Source organism: Gallus gallus, chromosome 12 (assembly GCF_016699485.2).
Source record: "Gallus gallus isolate bGalGal1 chromosome 12, bGalGal1.mat.broiler.GRCg7b, whole genome shotgun sequence".
Taxonomy (NCBI): domain Eukaryota; kingdom Metazoa; phylum Chordata; class Aves; order Galliformes; family Phasianidae; genus Gallus; species Gallus gallus.
This window is the reverse complement of record NC_052543.1, coordinates 15,528,533-15,548,441: the sequence shown is the minus strand read 5'-3', so window position 1 is coordinate 15,548,441 and position 19,909 is coordinate 15,528,533. Positions and strand designations below refer to the sequence as shown.

Sequence of the window (19,909 nt, the reverse complement as noted above, 5' to 3'; positions counted from 1 at the left end):
ATGTGGAGCTGGTGCCTGTGCTTCTCTTAAATGCCCACCTGGCAGCCTTGCTGCGCTCCTTGTGTCGTTTATAACAGCAAAGGCTGCTCTCAGACGTGGCTGCATTTTTTTAATGTGTTGATAGTGGGCATATATTCAGAGATAAATCCACGTTCCGAAATACATATATACGTGTATGTATATGTGTGTGTGTATATATAAATAATCAACTGCTTCCATTAATGTAGCGTCAATTAATTCCCAACAATCCTCCTCAAAGAGTGAAATCTTTTGGCTTTATCCAAGTAGGTCTTGAGGCAAAGAAGCCTAAATATGAGCCTTGGAGCACAGTGGTTATCCCAAGATTTTGTTGTTGGAGCAACACTGCTGCTTGAATAGTGTCAAATGCTCTCCGCAGGAAACAACTTGCAAGGCAACTGGGTGAAGCAATCTCCAGATATGCATCTCCTGGCCTTGCCAGAGCTTGTACACGTCAGATCAGTCACCCTGAGCACTGCAGCCTATCTGCCTGGGTGCAGTTGGAAGGGATGGTCTGTAACATGGGGCCGGACCCGGCGAACCTGCCAGGTCTGCCTGCGCATGTCAGGCTAGCTGGGAGGTTGTGTCCTGGCCACTGGTAGTTAGCTGGATGACCTGCAGTTGTTTGAAGAGAGGATTTCTGTTGCTGTAAGTTGCTCGTGGAACTTTGTGTTTCTTTGGAAGTGGTTTCTAGCTAAGTGGACCCACATTGTACAGCTTTGCCTGGCCTGTGAGTGATGGGAGCTGAGGGAGGAGCTTTGTTCCAGTGCTGTAACGGGCTGGAAACAGAGAGCAATTTTTATGTCACTTAGGAAAATTGTCTTCTTTGTTGATAAAAGCTGTGGCTCCATGCTGGCTGGAGGTTATGCTACAGCTCAGTTGATTATAAACTTGAAGTCTTATAGGGCATAAAAAGACTGAGTTTGTGGACTGTGTTCAGATTTCAGCTCAGACCTGGGATTAGCTCTGCAGTCCTGCTGCTTTGCAAATGCATTCTGCCTTCGGCTGCACTTAATACAGATCTCTGCTGCTTGGAGCAGTGCCCCCTGCTCACTATGGAGGGTGTCTGGGTGGCATGCCAAGATCCCATCCCAAATATCTTCTGAGTTGATTAGGAAATGCATAAAACAAGTCCCAGGGCCCAGAACTTCATATGCTGTTTCAAAACAAGATAGTTCTGTCTTTCATCTCTACCCGTATTCTTCTCACTGGTGAGATAAACAATGCGCTGTCTCCTATATGGAGAGTGCACTGTGGAGTGAGCTGGGTTTACTCTGCGTTCAGCCAAGACCTGGGGATACTCTGAGGGATGGGAATGTGAGAAGGCTGCTTGCTTGCTTTTCGACTTTTTCTCCCACTTCATTGTGTTTCTGTGGGCGACTCCCTGGTGATAAATGAACTATGGTGTCTGAGGAGAAAAAGTAATCTTGCTGTGGTATTGTTTCAAATCTGCAAGAATTTCAATCCTAATGCCGGTCGTCTTGAATGCATTATGTTCTCAGGAGTGTTTTTGTTAGAATATACTGGTTTTGAAAAGGCTCATATTTATGATATCTCTCTCTTAATTCAACATACACTTTGTAAACGCTGATGCCGAAAGTTTTCCCTTGCAGAAGATTTGCTTAATGTAAATTTTCTGTCCTGCTTTGCTGAGCTGCTCAGAACACAATGGCATTTGTACAGGCTGCTCAGCAGGTGGATCTAATCACGCCGAGATTTCTTTCACTGTGTTTATTTCTCACCGAGCAGAAGCCATTGATTTAGACATCAGATACTAAGCTCGCATAATTATTTTAAATAAACACAGAGCTGTTACGAGGCTGCTCAGAAATTGTGTTCCTTCCAGATGTGCAGAAAGCTGCTCAAGGCTGTGCCCAAAGGACACGTTGCCCTCTGTGGCAACTGGGTTTCTTGCTGCAGTAACATCTCTGATTCTTACTAGTGCCAGCGCTAGGGAGAATCTGGCAAGGATGGGTCACAATGCATTCAAAAGGAGTGTGATTGAGGAGGTTTTTAGGCAGTTGACTTAGTGTGTGAGATGCCTGCAGGTGTGAGCGCTGTCAATTTATGCTGGCACAGGTGAGAGCTGTCTGCCTCCTCCTGCCAGAAGCTGCTGCAGGTGGGGCAGCCTGGCCCTCCTGCCATCTCCTCAGGTGCCTCCCCTTGCAGCCAGGCAGAGCAACTTAAATAATAAAAAGAGTTCAGCTGGAGGCGCTTTGCCAGCCAGTATGCTGCAGCTGAGGGGCTGAAACGCAGGGTGGTAATTTCCTTCATCAGGGTGGGGTGCATTCCTGTGGGCACAGATCTTTTATGTTTCCTTGGTCTGAATCGCTAGATTTGTCTGGAGATTGCTGTTCCCAGCGAGCTATGGGGATGCTGGTCCTCATCGCAGGCACTGCACGTCACACTGATGGGCCCTATGGAAGCCCTTCCTGAGGGAGCGCTGCCACCAGTGCAACAGCACAGCTTGCACAGCCCCGCTGCATTGCCCAGCGATCCCTCGGGTGGAAAACCCAACACTGGGATAATTCAGCTCTTGGTGAGAATGTGCCATCACCCTTGGTCTGGGAAACAGCTTTGGTACATGCTGGGGCCATGGCTGGGGCTGGGCAGCAGCACTTTGGCTGCACCCTCTGGGTTTCCACCCCCCTTGAAAAAAGTGTTATTTAAAAAATATTAAACTAAGTGCACCAGGCTGAGGCATGCACTAAGCACATCGCCCCATGCCCCTTTCTCAAGGCAGGGGTTGTGCTATGGGGCTCAGGCAAACCTGCATTTTATTCAAAACCAGGTGCGAGATCAGCCAGGTTGTAAACCAGCTGCTTCTATTATTAATGTGTCTCCCTGCTTAAGCTGTCAGTGTCTGTTTTGTGTCTTGTTAGACTACAATTACCAGCTCCTTTTGTATGGGAAAGAGGATGAGGAGGGTGCTCATTTCGGTCTATGTTCTGCACTATCGAGAGCAGGATCATGAGAGATGAGGAGGTGACCCAAGGCAGCCAGCATGGCTTCCCCAAGGGCAGATTGTGCCTCACCAACCTGGTGGCCTTCTACAATGGGGTGATGACATCAGTGGACAAAGGATGGGCAGCTGATGTCATCTACGTGGACTTGTGCAAGGCCTCTGACAATGGTCCCACACCACATCCTTATTTCTAAATTGGAGGGATATGGGTTTGAAGAGTAGGCTATTTAGTGGATAATGAATTGGATGGTCACAGCCAGAGGGTTCTTGTCAACGGTTCAGATGGAGGCAGTGACCAGTGGTGTCCCCCAGCAATCTGTCCATCCATGGAAGTGTTCAAGGCCAGGCGGGGTGGGGTCCTGGGCAGCCTCATCTACTGCCTGATTTAGGCAGCAGCAGTGGGGTTGGAACTAGGTGGTCTTTAAGGTCCCTTCCAACACAAGCTATTTGATGATTCTGATACATAGAAAGCTAAAGGTCCTGGTGCTTTCAGGAGCTGCAGCTGGGTGGTGGAAGCCTGGCTTGTGCATGAAGGGCTAATGAGATGCAATCGGGTCACTTGGCACCTCTGTCTTGTCCGAAGAGATGTGCAAACAAACCCTAAACAGACAAATCCTGCTTTGTAGGGTCTGATGGATGGCCCACAGCATGCTCAGGGGCAGTTTTCCACAAGCAGTTAGGATCTGGCAGTCAGTAGAACGGGAAGGCTACTGAGAAAACATTCATTAACTCAGGTGGACCTAATCATCTGGTTAAAGGGAACATACATTGCAAAACTTCCACAAAAAAACATGGTAATTATTCCTAATTGTACTTCCAGCCCTCAAAACCAGTTTCAAATCTTCTTTTTTTTTTTTAACAGCTGTTTAGTCTTTGCATGTGTGGGTAGTTCAGGTACGACTGAAATGAGGAATGATTTTGAAACGTTTCTTTGTAGAGTTCTGTAGCATTTGACTGGAGCAGGAAACCTGCAGTAACAGTTTCCCAAGTACAGTACTGGTGTTCTGAATGCAGTGAACCCATTTGGGGTGGCACTGCTGCTGGCTGCAGGCAGCCCCCCCATGCCAGGCACTGTCACTGGGTGAGCCCTGCACTTTGGGGCCCTTGGGAGCACAGTGCTGGGCCTCAGCCACTTCCAAGCAATCTTAAAATGCAAAGGATATTTTTAGCATTATTTTTTTTTCCTCTTTTTCTCTTTCTTCTCTTTGTCCTTCTCTCCCACCTCCTTTTTTCCTTTTCCTCCTTTTTTCCTTCATTTTTAATTTCTATTTTTTTTCTTTCCTTTGCTTTTTTCTTCATTTCCCTTTTTTTCCTCTCGTTTTCCTTTCTCCCTTTTCCTCTTTTTCCCTTTTTATTCTTTTCCTCCTTTTCTTTCCCTTTCTTTCCCTTCTTTCCCTTTGCTCCCTTTCCCCATTTCCCCCTTTTTTCACCTTTTCTTTTTAATCTCTCATCTCCCCCTTCTTCCTCCTCCAACCTCCCTCCCTTTTTCTTTCCCTTTTTTTCCCCTCCCTGTCCCGTTTATCTCCCTCTTTTCTCTCCCCCTTTCTTTCTTTCCTCCCCTTTTTTATTTTCTCTCCCCTTATATACTCCCCCCCAAGTTTTTCAAACTCTCTCACTTTGCACCCCCCTCCAAGCGCTGCCGCGTGCTGTGTCCCTACTCAGGAGGCGCGGAAGAGGGTGTGGGTAGGTTAGGGAAGCACCATCCCGTTTGCATCCCCCTAACCCCGAGCCGTCTCTCCGCGGCTTTCCCGCAACCCTCGGGAACGCCGAGCGCGTCCGGAGGGGCCCAGCCCAGAGGAAGTGACAAAGAGCCCGGGGGTGTCACCACCTGCCGCCGTGCCCGGCACCGAACACACCCAGCGCTTTTACCAGCGTGGGCGCGGGGCCGCTCCGCACTGTGCCCCCTCCGGACCCGCAGCGATCCCGGCCGGGCTCCCCCCCGCCCGCTGCCGGGGAAGGGGGGTCGGGAGCCGCCTCCGAGCGGGGCGGGCAGCGCGGGGAGAGGCGCTGCTGGGGAGATGCGGTGCGGTTCGGCTGCGTGCGGAGGTGAGTAGAGGGTGGGGGGCTGCTGCGGGCCTCAGGGCAGCGGCTGCGTGGGAAAATGGTAGTTTGGGAAGTTCAGCGACAAAGATAGAGCGGGCGGTGCGCTCATAGCGTTGGGTGGGTTGGATCCGAACATAAATGGACTGAAGTGGCAAACTTGTACGGTCTTTTTGGAGATGACTTACGAGTTTCTGTCAGTGACATTTCCCCCGATGTGTTTTTCATCGAGCAGAGGTTTATTATTAGAATAACAAGTTGTAGTACGATAGAAAGGAAAGCTTTATCAAAGCAGATGAAAGTTCGTTGAAAGAGTAATGCTGGGGTTTTCCCACAAAGGTGTGAATGAGGTCGGGTCTCTGTTCCAACCCGCGGCGAGAATCCTTCAGGTGGAGCACGGCACAAAGTGCAACTTGATCAAACACGAAGTTCTTCTGCAGCTGTGGCACAGTGCGTTGCTTTCAGCCACATCCTGCTGGAACATCGTGCTGGTGGGGCTGCTGGCGCCAATGGGGTGGGATGGAGGGGTCACTGCTGCCTGGCTGCCTTCAGGGACAGCGTGTGTGGACACCGTGTGCCCTCACACCTTGTGTTTCTAACACTGGGAATCCCAGAGCCCTGCTGCAGAGGTGTGCTGTTCTCCCAGCTGGCACTCAGCAGGAAGGCAGTGGTTTCCTTGCAGCATGTCTGTGCTGCGGGGTGGCTCCTTCTGCTCGCTGTGGTTTCGCTGTGTGTGTCATAGCCCTGCTCCAAAGTGTCTCTCTGAGCCTCATGCCCTGTATCTTCAGAAAACAGAGGTCTTGGGCTTCCCCCATCTGCTGCTGTTCTATGGGGAGAGACCATCAGTGTTGTGATTACTTTGTGGTTTTTATGCATTTAATCAGAAAGAAAAGGACTTTGCCCACCTTCCTGAGGTCCTTACAAACATCGAGTGGTGACATTAAATGTGCTATCTGTGCAAGCAGATGTTGTTGCAGGCAAGATCCAGAAGTTGCCATGCATTGTTTGCAAAAGTGTGCATTTACTTGAAGGGCATTCTAAGCATCTGTATTTGTGTGCTTGTTTTAATTGTTGTTATGAATGTTATTGCTGAGTCTGTGCCGTAACTGAAAATGCACAGGATTTGTAGTTTGCTGGAGTTGTATAACCTGGGGGGGATATCAGTGCCTCTTGGAATGACGGTGCTCTTCTGCTCTCTCCCAATTCTCCTATAGCTATTCCAATGGAAGCAGCTGGAAAACCTCTATTTCCGTGAGAAGAAGTTTGCTGTGGAAGTGCACGATCCCCGCAGGTGAGGCTGGAGGGACACTCAGAGCCATGAGAGGAAACAAAGCGCGGGCATTCATTGTCCCTGTGAACCAATGGGTGGGATGGGCTCTTGCACTGATGTCAGTGCAGAACTGTGTTTAACTTTGGCTTTGTGCTACGGAGCTGACTCCTGGGAGTTAGGGGGGAGGAAAGGGAGCAGCGGGTGGGGGGCGAGAAGGAAGTCCAAGTTCTCAGATCTCTAGCATGAAGCCTTGACCGGTTAGGAAAGAGGCTTTGGGGGATTTAAACCCAGCAGGGCTATCCTCAAATTGCATTTTTTTTCACCTCTTCAGAATTTCAGTGTCAAGAAGGACCTTTGGTCAGAGCGGGCTGGTAGTGCAAACCTGGTATGCAAACACTTCCCTGATCAAATCCATCTGGGTAATGGCAATCAGTCAACACCAGTTCTACTTGGACAGAAAACAAAGCAAAGTAAGTTACACGGCATTTTGCTGTAGGCATAAGCTTCAACACCTCTCCTGCATGTCCTTCAGTGTATGTTGTTCCATGGATAAACTGCTCTCCGGAGGAAAAAATACAAATAGTCTTCATCTGCTTTTTGAGCAGACTATCAGCTGCAGTATTGTTATTGGATCCATTTGAGCCTGCCTCCAATTAAGAGCTACGGAACTGTAATCATAGCAAAGGGAATTCCCACGTCTCAGTGTTTAATTTACCTTTTTCCTTTTGTCTCTTCCCTTGTTCAGTTTGCACAGGGTGCAAATAGAGAAGGGACTTGGAGGCAGTTCAGGCTTTGGGGCCAGGTTGGAGGAGTGCTGGAGCAGTCAGCTCTTGTGTGAGGGTGTTGTGTTAGCCCTTGGTTTTGTGGAGGATGAGGTGTGAAATGGCATCTTCTGTGACCTTGTGTTCTGAAATTAATTAGAACTAACTTGATTTTATTTCTTAACTCCTTCAGGCCAAAATTCCTTCAGCCAGAAGTTTGGATGATATCGCCATGGATTTGACAGAGATGGGAACACCAAAGGTTTCAAAGCTAGTGACTCTGGAGGCAAAAAATCAGCTTATTATGGCCAGCAATGGCAGCTTAATCTCATCAGGTAACACTCTGGGTAAATACAAGGCCATGAATACAGCAGGGCTTTTGTGTGTAGGAAGGGATGATGAGTCCAGCTGACCATAAATACAGCAAAACTGTGACAGTATGCATTAGTTTACATATGAGATGGTAACATCTGTTGTTATCATATGCTGTTTCCTCTCCTGCTATAACTAACAAAGAAATAAAAATATGCTGAAGGCAGATAAGCACTCGTGTAATCTTGATCCGTAAGTAACTTGCTATCAGTTTACTGGTTAGTCTGTCCTTGGATGACAGCACGTCTCATCTGAGTCTGAGGGTAGTTTAATCCAAGCAGGTCTCGAACACCTGCTCTAGGAGTTGAATGGACCCAAGCTTCCTCAAAAATAAGCAGAAAAGCGACATTTTCTCAAATAAAAATTGGCTCTGAAGTGGTCTCTGGATGTCTCTGCCACCTATGGAGGAGACCTGGACAGGTGGAAGCCTGCCTTGTCCCACCAGAGTGCCTGGAGCTGAAACCCAAGCGAGGAGCATCAGTGCCTGTATCAAGTATCATAGATATCCATAATGCTAATCCTAATGTTCCAGATAGTGGGTTTTCAGGTTGTATACTTGAGGCTTACTTGCAATTGTTGGGGGTTTGAGGGAGTGTGGATTTCCTAAGAGCCTGCATCCTGGATGGCACAAGAGCTGGATGTTTCATCTCGAAGGTGATGCAGTGTTACTAGGTCAGCCAGCTCTGGGGAGATCTCAGTACACCTGCCTGGTCCTTTGTTGTAGGACAGAATGAAATGACTTTTACCTGCAAATTCTCTAACTCTTTATTATGTTTTTTTTTTAAATTTTATGTAATGTATTTTTCAGGCTCTCAGGATTCAGAGGTCAGTGAAGAACAAAAGAAGGAGAAAATCATGGAGCTAAAGAAGAAAGAGAAACTCCTTCAGGAAAAACTACTCCAGAAAGTCGAGGAGCTGAAGAAAATCTGCCTGCGTGAGGCGGTGAGAGCTGCACCTATGGGTGGGGGTGGGTGAGAGCCCTTCTTGGCCACTGGACCTTCACGTAGAGCCCTCTCTGTTCCTCAGGAGCTGACGGGCAAGATGCCAAAGGAGTATCCTCTGAGTGCTGGAGAAGAACCTCCCCAGGTCAGAAGACGTGTCGGCACAGCCTTCAAGCTGGATGACAACCTGCTCCCTACTGAGGAGGTGAGTGCTGTGGCTTGTTTGCACAGCAGAGGTGGGGTGGTCAGACCAGTGGCCAAAGCTACTTCTAAACAATCCTGCTCTTCCCTGGTGGTTTAAGATGAGACAGTTGCATGCCTATGCTGAGGGATTTAGACAGGTGCTGCCCTTATTTCAGCCTCAAAACCCTCTAACCTGAACTCTGGTTTGGCTGCATTACTAATATCTTAATGTAAATGTTGCTGCTAATTGGAAAAGAACAGATTGATAGTGCCGTTTGGCAACATATGTCTGTGAGTTTTTCCTCATGAGCACTGATTTGTTTCGTGCTGAGCTTGTGTTTGAACCCAGAGCATGGCAGAGGTGTGTTGTCCCCCTTGCAAAATCATCTGTCTGTAAGCATGGCTGGGTGACAGATGACAGCAGGAGGAGATTTATCTCTGGTTTAATGCAAGTTCCACCTAAGTAGAAGCTCTTTCTATATTGCTCAAGAAGCTAAGGTGAATTTTGCTGGCAGAGCCTGACTCAGGAGCTGTGCTAATTCAGGTGTATGTTTTTTCTGGACATGCATCATTCCCCCTCATTCCTTGAGAGATTTGCCATCTGGCTCTATCATCCAAGTAGCAGTAGATGTTGAGCACTTTGCATCCATCTTTCACCCCAAACTCTCTGCCGTGGCTCCTATAGTACTGGCATAACCTCTGTCTGCAGCAAACTGCTTACATAACTGAAACCAAGTCCTGCTGTCCAGATTTAATATTATGCCACTTTGCACTTCTCCGCTTCGTTCATATGAACCTCTCACAGTTGTTTATTAACAACTCATTAAATCTCCAGTCTCCCTGTTCTGTAGGTACGGTGATGGAAACTTTTATTTTCTCTAATGTAGAGAATTCAAAGAGATGTTTTCAGGCTTTGCCTTGGAGTGGGAGGTCTGTGAGCTGGCCATGTAACAGGTGGGGCTAACCTTGAACTCAGGTGTGCAACTTCAGCCACCCAGCCTTGAGAACCTCGGGTCTTTCTCAAGAGACCTCATGATCTTGAGTCACAGACAGGAGATCTGAAGTTTTCCTGTGCTGAGATTCTCGTGTATAAGCTTTGGTGTTTCTGTGGTTTGTGCTCAAGATCTCGCTTCGTTACTGCAAAACCAGATTGCCTTTTGTGTAATCTCATCTGAATAACTCACCTCTCAATTTTGCAGGATCCCGCTTTGCAGGAATTGGAGAGCAATTTTGTCATACAGCAGAAGCTGGTGGAAGCTGCAAAGAAACTTGCCAGCGAGCCGGACCTCTGCAAAAACGTGAAGAAGAAAAGAAAACAGGAGTATGCTGATGCTGTAAAAAAGCTTCAAGAGATAGAAAACTCCATAAATGAATACAGGATCAAGTGTGGCAAAAAGCCAACCCAGAAATCGAGTCTTACTCTGCCAGGTAAACAAGAGAATTCCCCGTGTTCTGATGAAAACAGGAAAAAAGAAGTCACGTTTGGCTCACTGATGCGTTTTGTTTACATCTCTCTACGTGATTTTTATCTTCTCTGAGGCAGTTAAGTAAGAAAGCAAGATGCAATTGCTGCTGCATCTGCTACAGTAAGCACACGGCTCATAGGCTGAGGGCAGATTAGCTGCTGTTCTGGGCACAAGTGCAGACACGTAGCAGCACCGGGTGCAGGCCAGTAGTGCTATAGATAGAAGGCTGGCAGGAGCATCGCTGCTGAAACTGGTGTGGCGTCCCAGTTTGTAGTGATTGGATACAGGTGGATTGCTGAGCTGCCACACATGAGGTCTCGCTCCCTTTGTTTCTGCAATGCTGCAGTTCTGGCACAACCAGACTGTGTGAGTTTTCCTGTTCTTGCTGTACCTCACTCTCATTGAGAGCTTGGTGTGGGTCCTCAGCCAGCACGCAATGCAGCAGTGCTGGGCTGTCCATCATCACAAGGCGATAATCCTGAGAGGATGATTATTGCTCTTTAATGTGGCCCATCTCGTTCCTGATTGACGGAGGTGAAGAAAGCATCTGCTTTTCCAGCTATTGCTCACTAATCTGGGCACTAAGTGTGGGAGGTCCTGCATTACCTGGTGCTCATGATGTACAGTAACAGCAGAGTAAGCTGCTGAAGGCCAGTAGGAGCACAGAGAGCATCCATGCATACCTACTACTGTTTGTTGCATGGAGCTTTCTCTGCCATCATGCAAACAAGGAACTTCAATGCAACCCCTTGGTCCTTAAACAAGCACTATTTATCCCATTGTTTTGCAATATCTGATGCATGGCATCCTTGTTTGCCGTCTGAGAAGGGGAGCACAGAAGGGACCGGGTTCCTCTGAGGGTTTGCCTCTCTGCAGGTGGGAGCAGCAGGCATTGCTCCAGCAGTAGGTTAGCCGTATTCCTTTCCAGCTCCCAGCTCCTGCAGCACAGTGCATTTACTTCACCAGAAGCAGCTCTCTCTTGCTTCAACTTCAATACCTGATTTTACATGCAACCTTTTTGCTATCACTGATGGTTTTCTTGGGTCAAGGTGCAGGGTTGCATGGAGCTCAGCAGTGATGTCTCTTGTAGCTGTAAAGTTTGGGAGTGGCTTGGAAGTGACGCATTGAATGGTAACACTGATTTATTGAATCACATCATAGCTGTTTCCATCTCAGGCCCCCAGGGATGGGAGGCAAAGGACACATGGGACTGTCTCCTGCTCTCCACATTCTCCTCTCCCTTTCCTTCGCTTCCTTTGTACCCTCAGAGAGTTTCTTCTCCTTTTACAGGGAATTGAACAGGTTTGGGATTTGAATTCAGAGCTCCTGCATGTGATTGAAATCAGCAAAAATTTCCCAAGTTCATACTAATTGAATTGAAGCAGAATTTGCACTCAAATTAACATAATGTCAAGTTTCAAAAGGTTTTCAGGGCGTACGTGGTAGGATTTCAGGTGTACCTGAGGAGATTAGATGCTAGCAGCTAAGATCTACATGTCTGTATAGGAGGCTCCTGCCTCCTACAGAAGCAGCAGAACACCCTGTGAGATCTCTTACAAGTTGAATGGAAAACACCTTTTTGAATCTTGGCCTGATTCCCACCACAGCTGAAAAAAATCTGCTTTGATAACGATGTAGGTAGCTTGCAGATCTGCAATGGAAACAAATAGGTCCTGAGAGGAAAGAAAAGCAGGGCTGTCTTCGGGCTGCTGCTGAAGTCTGATATGGTTTGGTTGCAGCATTATGGGTATCAACTGGCTCTGGAGCTTTGGGAAATAAACTCCGTGTGATATTCTGAAATTAATGTTGAGTGTTCTTAAAGTGCTTGTTTTCATTCACAGATGATATAATCCCATCTGAGAGCAGCTCTCTCTCTGATACAACAACCTATGATGATGGTACGTTGATTATCTTTTTCTTCCTTCTGCGTGTATGGAGATACTCATTGACTTAACACCCTTTAGGCTGCTATTTTATTGTCTTCCAGTGACAAATCACAGTGGAGGAAAAAAGAGCTTAGTCAGGAGTCAGTGTTCATAATGAGTTACTTATTGAAAGGTTCTGCTCTGTGGGCTGATTTGAGTCATCTTCAGAGAAGGCATCTGGTTGTACTGTGATCAGCTGCTGTGAATTTCCAACGGATGCTTTGTCCCTGGGGCCTGACTGGAGGCAGATGAGTGGCTGGAGGAGGTGGGAGCTGGGAGGGATTGCCCAGCCGTTCTGTCCTCACTGCTACTAAAACTCACTAGAAGTGGAACAGTCAGAGACAGCAATGATCTGTTTACGTTTCAGTGTTACCTACTGAGCTCCATCTTGCATGGGTTTGGTGTTTGCTCAGCTTACTCATTTCACGCACACACCCACAGGCACACATTCACACCCTGTTCCACAAGGTGGAAGGACTTACCATGCCTCTCCCTTTGCTGGATAATCATCATCCGGGGACAAACATTATCTAAATTATTACTCACTTTTCAGTTCGGGCCTGATTCTGATCTCGCTTGTCCCAGTTTTAGACTCGTACAACCCATCTGGCACTATAAAAAGGAGTTGCACCTGATTCCTGCTTGCAGAAGTAGAGCTGAGGTTTCGGTTTGGGAACACGTTCTCTGTGATACTTGTCCTGCATTTACCTGTGTTAGGTGTAGTTTCCTTTTGGCTCTAATGGGATTTTGCTGGATTTTACCTTAAGCAGATTGAGAGCAAGGATCAAGCCAACATCTTCCCAACTGCCTTCAGCCAAATTTGTCTGTCAGTGCTCATTCAGTCGCTTTTGAAGTCAGTCCCTTTCAGGCTGTAGTTAAACTAATCCTTAAAATATCATTTTCAAGTGAAGTGCTGAATGGTGAGGGAGAGGAGCTGACTTTGGTGCAGCTGAGCGTGCCAGCTCTGCTCTGGGAGGGACAGAGCTGCAGAACAGGCACTTGTCCAAGGAACTCCCACTCGGTGGTCTTGCACAGCGCTGAGCAGGAACCTCAGCAGCCGTCAGGGCTGTGAGACCTGCATGAGCCTCCACGATGTCCTGCCTGGAAAGCATGATGCAGGCAGCTGTGCTGCAGCCTCCTGGAGTCACAGCTCCTGCCCTCATCTCCGTGGCACAAAGTTTCTGCTCAGTGGCTGCAGATTTCCATGTAGGGCAAAAATTGCATGGATTTTGTTTAACTAAATGCATATTCCTTTCCAACAGGCAGTGAATCCCTCAGTGTGCCAGCACAACGAACCAGCTCTGCTCAGCTTTCCCCAAGGCTGCTTCCACCGAAATCTCTCGGGCTGGAGAGAGTTCATCTCAGAAAGTCATCCATGAACGAGCAGCTCTTGGAATCAAGACATTCCAGGTACTGCACATCTCAGCTCTGCTCTCTGCACGAGAGCTCGGTCCTGTCTGTGTCAAAGATTTGTTATTACGGACTCTCACAGCTGCTGCTGCTGCTTCCATGGTTCTCTTGTGGTTTGAGAGTTTGGTGATAAGCACTGAAGTTGCTGCTTAGTAATTCACGTGTGTACAGGTAGTCATCAGGGTCTGTGAAACTGCAGGGGAGTGATGTCTTTGTGAGTCAGGTGAGAAATGCAGTGGGAAGGGTTGTGCTTAAGGAATTGCCCACCATTACTTTCACTCTCTGTCTCTATTTTTGTGGTTTGTTTCCAGTATTAAACAACTTGTCTTTTTCCTGGTGACTGTAATTGCTTCAGATAACACCAAACCATACCCATCCCTCCTGATCCTATCAGTATTTCAGCAGGTACATTGTTACAACACACAGAAGTCACCTGAGATTTGAGAAGCAGTTTGTCTAAAAATAGGAGAATTACTGGGATGTAAGCCACATGCCAGCATCAGTGCCAACTGCAGAGAGTGGCTCAGGTTCCCATATGGATTTATAGGATTTGGGCAGTTGTGTGCTGGGGGAACGACTCCATGGAGCACATGGGAGCAGCAGCTCAGTTGTGGGATTGTGCTGTGTGGGTCTGATCTGGTGCTGGTTGTTCTCAGTATAGGGATTCCCACTCGTCTCATTGTTTCTTGGGCTGTGTGTTTTATGAAGCCTTCAGATTATTTTTCTCCCTTCTCTTTAAGACAGAGTGCACATAGTCTCAGTCTGTGTGACTTGCATTGTGTTTAACCTAACTGGAACTCTGTATTCTTCACTGCAGGGATGCACTTTCCACTCATAGCAGTCCTTACCGCACCCTGGAACGAGCGGCCCCATCCCATGGAGGAAGAAGCATGCCTACAACACCTGTGCTCACACGCAATGCCTACAGTAGCAGCCACTTACAGTAAGGGGCAGGGCTGTCTGAATGTCTCATCTGGATATTTGGGGCACTGGGTTGCTATCAGCCACCATCTGCTGGCACAGTGCTGCACCAGCTTTGCGACGCGCACGTGAGAGCGTTTACATGAGCGTAAACACTGGGCAGCAGCAGAAATAGCAGCATGCACTGCTGCACAAGTGGGAGTCTGCCTGCAAAATAGGGGTGAGATGGAAGCCGTGTGCGTGCTTACAGATATCATCTGTGGATTCGTGTCCTCTGAGCCTCCTGAAAAGTATGACACCCAATGGAGGAGAGAGATCCAAATTACTGCCCTTACTGTGAGAAGGAGAGATGCTATAAATATTAAAAGCTGGTAGAGACCTCATGGTTTATTTAGCTGAGGTAACACAGCTGTGGGATGCACAGCTGTAGGAAACCCACCTTCCTATGCTCCCATCCTCACTCAACTGCTTGGCTAGGTGTTACATACTCTATCTACTTTGACTGTGAGCTTGCTCCTGTGAGTCACTGCAAAATGAGAGGCTGTGAGCTCTGCTGCATCTGTCACTCGTGTAGGTTACCTTGCTCACCATAACTTTTATCTGAAAAATCTCCTACTGCTGCAGCAAATGGAAAATTCAACCAAGCTGAATTCTATGTAAAAAGGAAATGTTGGTTTGGTTTTGTGCTTTGGTTGGGGAGGAAGCATGCCTGGTTAGTCCACGTGTGCTCTCTCCATCTCTCTGCCTGCATGAGACGACATTTAACCAACCTACATCTGTATTGTTGCAGGCCAGATGTTTCCCCACACCACTGCAGGCAGCGCAGCGGCAGCCTGGAGTCCCAGACCCACCTGCTGTCTGAGGTTCCTGCCGAGAAGACGGCCTTCTCCCTCACAAAGTCCCAGAGAAGCAGCAGCACTGAGATCCTCGATGATGGGTCATCCTACACCAGCCAGTCAAGCACCGAATATTACTGCGTGACACCTACACCCAAACCATATTACACTACTCAGACGCTTGACAACAGGACCAGGGGTCGAAGACGGTCAAAGAAACAGCACATCTCTGCTGCGGGTTCAGGAAGTATGCCAAATCTTGCCCAGAAGGATATCCGGAATGGTGTCTACCACAAAAGCCAGGAGCAGCCTTCCTCCAGCTACTATATTTCTGGATATTCCCCGTACACTGAATCTGATGTGTATTACAATGGAGGATACGTTTATGAGAGCGACACGGAGGGACAGTACAGTGTCAATCCTTCGTATCGCTCATCGGCGCATTACGGATACGACCGTTACAGGGAATTCAGGTCTTACAATGAGGACGAAGTGGACAGAGTACCGCACAACCCATACGCAACCCTACGGCTTCCGAGGAAGCAAGTTGCTAAAACGGAGCACATAACCAAAAACATTCACAAGGCCTTAGTAGCAGAGCATCTCCGTGGTTGGTACCAGCGTGCCTCCAGTCTAAAGGAACAGGGTCATTGCCTGCAGGCAGGCTTTGAGTCTGACAGAGGGTCTCAAAGGAGTTTGGGCTTTGCTGGTCTGCAGGTGCCGTGCTCTCCCAGCAGTCGGGTGTCGTCTTTCTCTTCGGGTAATGTCTCATTGGTTCGATGCTAAGTGTTCTTTACATCCCTTCTGTTCATCAAATTCGTCCCCTGTAATGAATGATATAAGCAAGGCTGAAAGGCAGATAAGGAACTCAACGGGATTTTTGTTATTTTATTCTGTGGTTGGGAAGAATATTACGTGCTTGTTGCCTTCTTTGGGTAAAACTTTTACTCTTTGTAAGCACAGTAACCTAAAGAAGCACAGAGAGCCACATGTTTCAAACAGGTGTGTCTACCAAGTAGAAGCAGTGCACCCCCCTGTATGCCATACACATGCAGCTGCTGTGACACTGTCCAAAATACAGTGCAGTCAGCACCACAGTCCTTATTAAAGAGAGATTCTCTCACTTGGAATATTGCCCACACACTGTTTTGCTCCCTGTGGTGCTTGTAGATAGACAGTATTTTGTTTGTGTCCCACAAAAACCCATAGAGATCAGTAATGAGTACTGTGTAATTTCTCTCATCTCCTTAGGCTGCAGAAAGATCTAAATGGATGTACTATTTTTTTATTTTTAATTCCAGCATCTTCTGCAAACACTGCTGGGAACTGGCGGAACCCACTTGCACTGGGACTTTCAGATTATGATACGTTATCTCATTCCTCTTTTGCCAGCTGTTATGGAAATGCTTATGGCAACCTTCCTTTGCAGAGCAGGTGAGTAAAAGGTTGAGATTTTCTGCCCCTCCTGCACTTTATAGGCTACCAAAACATCTGAAGCCAGCAGCTTGGTTTCAGAGGGCTGGGATGAAGAGTGGTTATAGAATTGCTTTTAAGAGGGTGACTTCTTGTTGGCTTAGATCAGCCTAACTGTTCCAGCAGCCTTCGGGGAAGGGGGAACAGGCATGGGGATGGATGAGCTTCCCAGCTGATGCAGCCAAAGCCTCGTGCTCCCAGCAGGGTAGCACTAGAGCTGGGCAGAGCACCCTGCTCACCTCCCTTCAGCCACACACCTGCGTGCTGCTGCTCCAAGGCAACACCACCATTGCTCAGCCCATTAATAAACCAAGCGCCTCTTGCTTGGCAGAGCTCAGCCACCGACCTCGGCACGACTTGCTGCTGCTTGCAGCCTCCCTGGGTGCAGGGGCTTTCCTGAGGACTGCAAGGAGCCCAGGATCCCGCTGGGGTGTTGCAGAAATGCATGCAGGACTCTTGCTGCTCCTGCTTTGCGGTTTCGCTCTGCCCTGGTGCTTGCACGCCAGCCGTCACCGGGGAGAACAGCAGCCGCCTGTCCCAGAAGTGGCACAGATGCTGCCATGTCTCAGTGCCCCCATGCTAAGCACAGCCAGCTGTAGTGTAAGTACTGTGCATGTGTGTGCCTGGCACCAGGGGTTGTGGTTTGTGCTTGTGCCAGGGTGCCTCGCAGGAAAGGACCACCTTGTTTGTCTGTTTGTTTAGAAAGAAGCTAAAGTGTAAGGAAAGATGCAAAGGCTTCTGCTGGATCCGTGTTGCTAAGCTGACTGCCTTGTTGGTTTTACTGCAGTGATTTAAGAGATCTATAACAGTAGTGTTTAAGAGTGCTGTTGGTACTAATTACTTACTTTCTATAATTGAGCTTTGAGATCTGTGTATTTTGGCAGCTTTTCCTGAGTGTTTTTTTTCTATCTGTTTTCCACATTCTGAATTACTCGGCCAATCATTAATCTGTGGGGTTTTCTATTTCAATGTGATTATGGCAAACAAGCAATCAATATATTCCATACTCCCGACAACTTTGAGCAGCAGCGATCCTGTTGCACACAACTAGCACGAAGCCTGGGGTTTGCATTTGGATCCAAATGTTGCCAGAGTGCACTCACAGCATCCACAGCTCCTTCCAGCCTACGGGGCCACCATGTGCTCGTGCCCACTGCAGTGAGGCGGTGGGCGCTTGGGGCTCTGGGGAGGATGGGAGCTCCTGCTTATCCCTGGTGCCCTATCTCTTACAGAGTGTACCCGGAGCCAAGCCAGCTGGGCGGCGATGAGGAGAACCAGCTGGAGGAAGACTTGCACAGCAACGAGCAGAGGTTGTTCTGGCATGAGGATTCCAAGCCTGGGACGCTCGTGTAGACCACCCACAGCCCCGCATTCGTACCCTTGCGTGCCTTGCACAAAATGCTGTTACTCCGAAGGAGATCTTGGGTGCACCTTCCAGACCGATGTCGCCGGGAACGTTGAAACTCAGCATTCAGAGCGATTGTAGCAAAATGACAAAGTCTTACCAAGAATGGCGTTTCTTTCTGAATCCACATCGCCTCCACGAGCAAGGGCAAGCCACAACCGAATCTATGACAAGATGCAGCACTTGGTTGGAGTATTTATGTTCAGCGAGCACTTTTGTGGAGAGGTTGGAAGGTGTTGAAAGCAAACCTCAGAAAAAATTAATGTGAAAAGGAAACTTCTGGGAAAGGCAGGAATTCTAGGAGCACAATTCTGATGTCTGGAAGAAGAACAAATGGGAATTTCTTCCACCATGGCTTGTGAGGACCTGGAAGGACTTTCATAAGCTGATGAAGGATTGATTCTGTGTGTGTGAATGAGGCAAAGGGTGATTTGATCAGTATTGGAACATTACTTGAAGGAAGGCTGGGTTTTTTTGTTGTTGTTACGGAGGTTTGAATGAATTTATCTGTTTTTGGAGTGTTGTTAAGAGTGATTGTTAGCACCGCAAAGGAGTTCTGGGAAGAAAAGAATTAGCTGTCACAACACGTCACCTAAAACTCCGGGTTGTGGGTTTGGGAAGCAGAGGAGTCTGCTCCTCTCCGTGATGAAGTGTCACAAACAACCTCACTGCCTGACCTCTCCGTGGTACAACCTCACAGTCTGGGGACAGGCGGACCCCATCGTTCCTGGATGGCAGCTCCGCATTGCTCTGCCATAGCAAATCAAGGATGGAAGTGGGGAGCTCCGCCTGGCACGGGAACAACGTGACGTAATGGCCAGTATTGTAGGGTGGATGCGAACACAGCCAGCCCAGTGGGTGCCTTACAACGAGGGGCATTAGCATTGCACCGCGCTCACCTGCACTGCCCGCTGTGCTGCGGAGTCACCAAGTGACAGAACAGCATTTTAACAAAACCACGTGTCTAGGAAAAGTGCAGTCTTGGTCTGAGAGAGGGATAAACCTACCTCATATCATCCACCTGTAGGAACAAGTTAGCATGGGTTCACTTGTGTGATTGACGACTCATCTGCATACTGTAAAACCTCTCTTGCGTCTCAGCTGTGTGTGCTTCAGGATCCCATACGATGGTGCTCTTCTTTCTTTTATACAAAGGATTGGTAACTCCCTGTTCATATTGTGAATAGAAAGGTTTCTGATACACTTTTTTGACGTTTTTTACCAATATTCCAGAGCATGTAATATATACAGAAGGACACACTTGTTAAGCTGGTACTTAGTCATTTGTATTAGAGTCGCAATTGGGAATTAAACGAACAAAAAAACGCCCAAGAAAATAAAAAAAAATAACTTATTTCCTTGGTTTTACATATTTGTATAGCCTTCTAGAAATGCGAAAGCTCTTTTTTGCTTATTCTTTTACTACTTACGGATTTCTAGACCTATTATTTTGTATAGGTCAATAAACTGCAAAGTGTGCTACCAAAAACCTCTTTGGCATTTCTCCTGTTTCTCTTTGAGGTGTCTCTGCTTGAGTGCCTGGGAGAGCGCAGTGTGTGGCATATCCAGGTTTGGGAGTACAAGAGGGGGTCAGCCTGGTCTGATACCCCATGTTGTCCTATTGTTTCATTTCTCCGGGTAGTTCTGGAGCCTTTTCTGTTGGCAAACTTCTCTCACTGAGGGTGTGCTTGCAGCAGGCAGCTGCATGGCTTGGGGTCCATTGCCCCTTGCAGAACAAATGCTGTCCCTGCACTCTGGCAGTTCATCAGCGCTCACAAAGGGTTTTCATTTAAAAAAGGAAATGAGTTGTGTGACAAGATCTGCTCCCTGTTTCAAGCATTGTTTACGTTCCTTTATTTCAGTGCTGTAGCCATTGAATTTTGTGTGGGCTTTTCCCTTCCTGCTCAGGGCTGTGCTTTGCCT

The 19,909-nt window shown here is 47.8% G+C and overlaps 1 protein-coding gene across 11 annotated transcripts in view; it reads left to right on the top strand.

Moving 5' to 3' along the window:
* Nucleotides 1–19,475, top strand: part of FRMD4B (FERM domain containing 4B) — a 100,479-nt gene extending 81,004 nt beyond the window's left edge. For 6 of the 11 annotated variants that reach the window (XM_015293247.4, XM_015293242.4, XM_015293239.4 and 3 more), the window contains 13 exons: nt 6,238–6,314; nt 6,625–6,763; nt 7,248–7,389; nt 8,235–8,368; nt 8,453–8,572; nt 9,750–9,978; nt 11,858–11,914; nt 13,201–13,351; nt 14,169–14,294; nt 15,063–15,868; nt 16,410–16,542; nt 16,913–17,181; nt 17,814–17,952. In XM_015293247.4, coding sequence (XP_015148733.1) covers nt 6,238–6,314; nt 6,625–6,763; nt 7,248–7,389; nt 8,235–8,368; nt 8,453–8,572; nt 9,750–9,978; nt 11,858–11,914; nt 13,201–13,351; nt 14,169–14,294; nt 15,063–15,868; nt 16,410–16,542; nt 16,913–17,180 — 2,382 coding nt within the window. In that variant the 3' untranslated portion in view covers nt 17,181; nt 17,814–17,952. Of the gene's footprint in view, nt 1–6,237; nt 6,315–6,624; nt 6,764–7,247; nt 7,390–8,234; nt 8,369–8,452; nt 8,573–9,749; nt 9,979–11,857; nt 11,915–13,200; nt 13,352–14,168; nt 14,295–15,062; nt 15,869–16,409; nt 16,543–16,912; nt 17,182–17,813 lie in introns of all 11 variants that reach the window. The other 5 variants (XM_040646786.2, XM_423748.8, XM_040646788.2 and 2 more) reach the window with 3 other exon arrangements.
* The last annotated feature ends 434 nt before the right edge of the window (nt 19,476–19,909 follow it).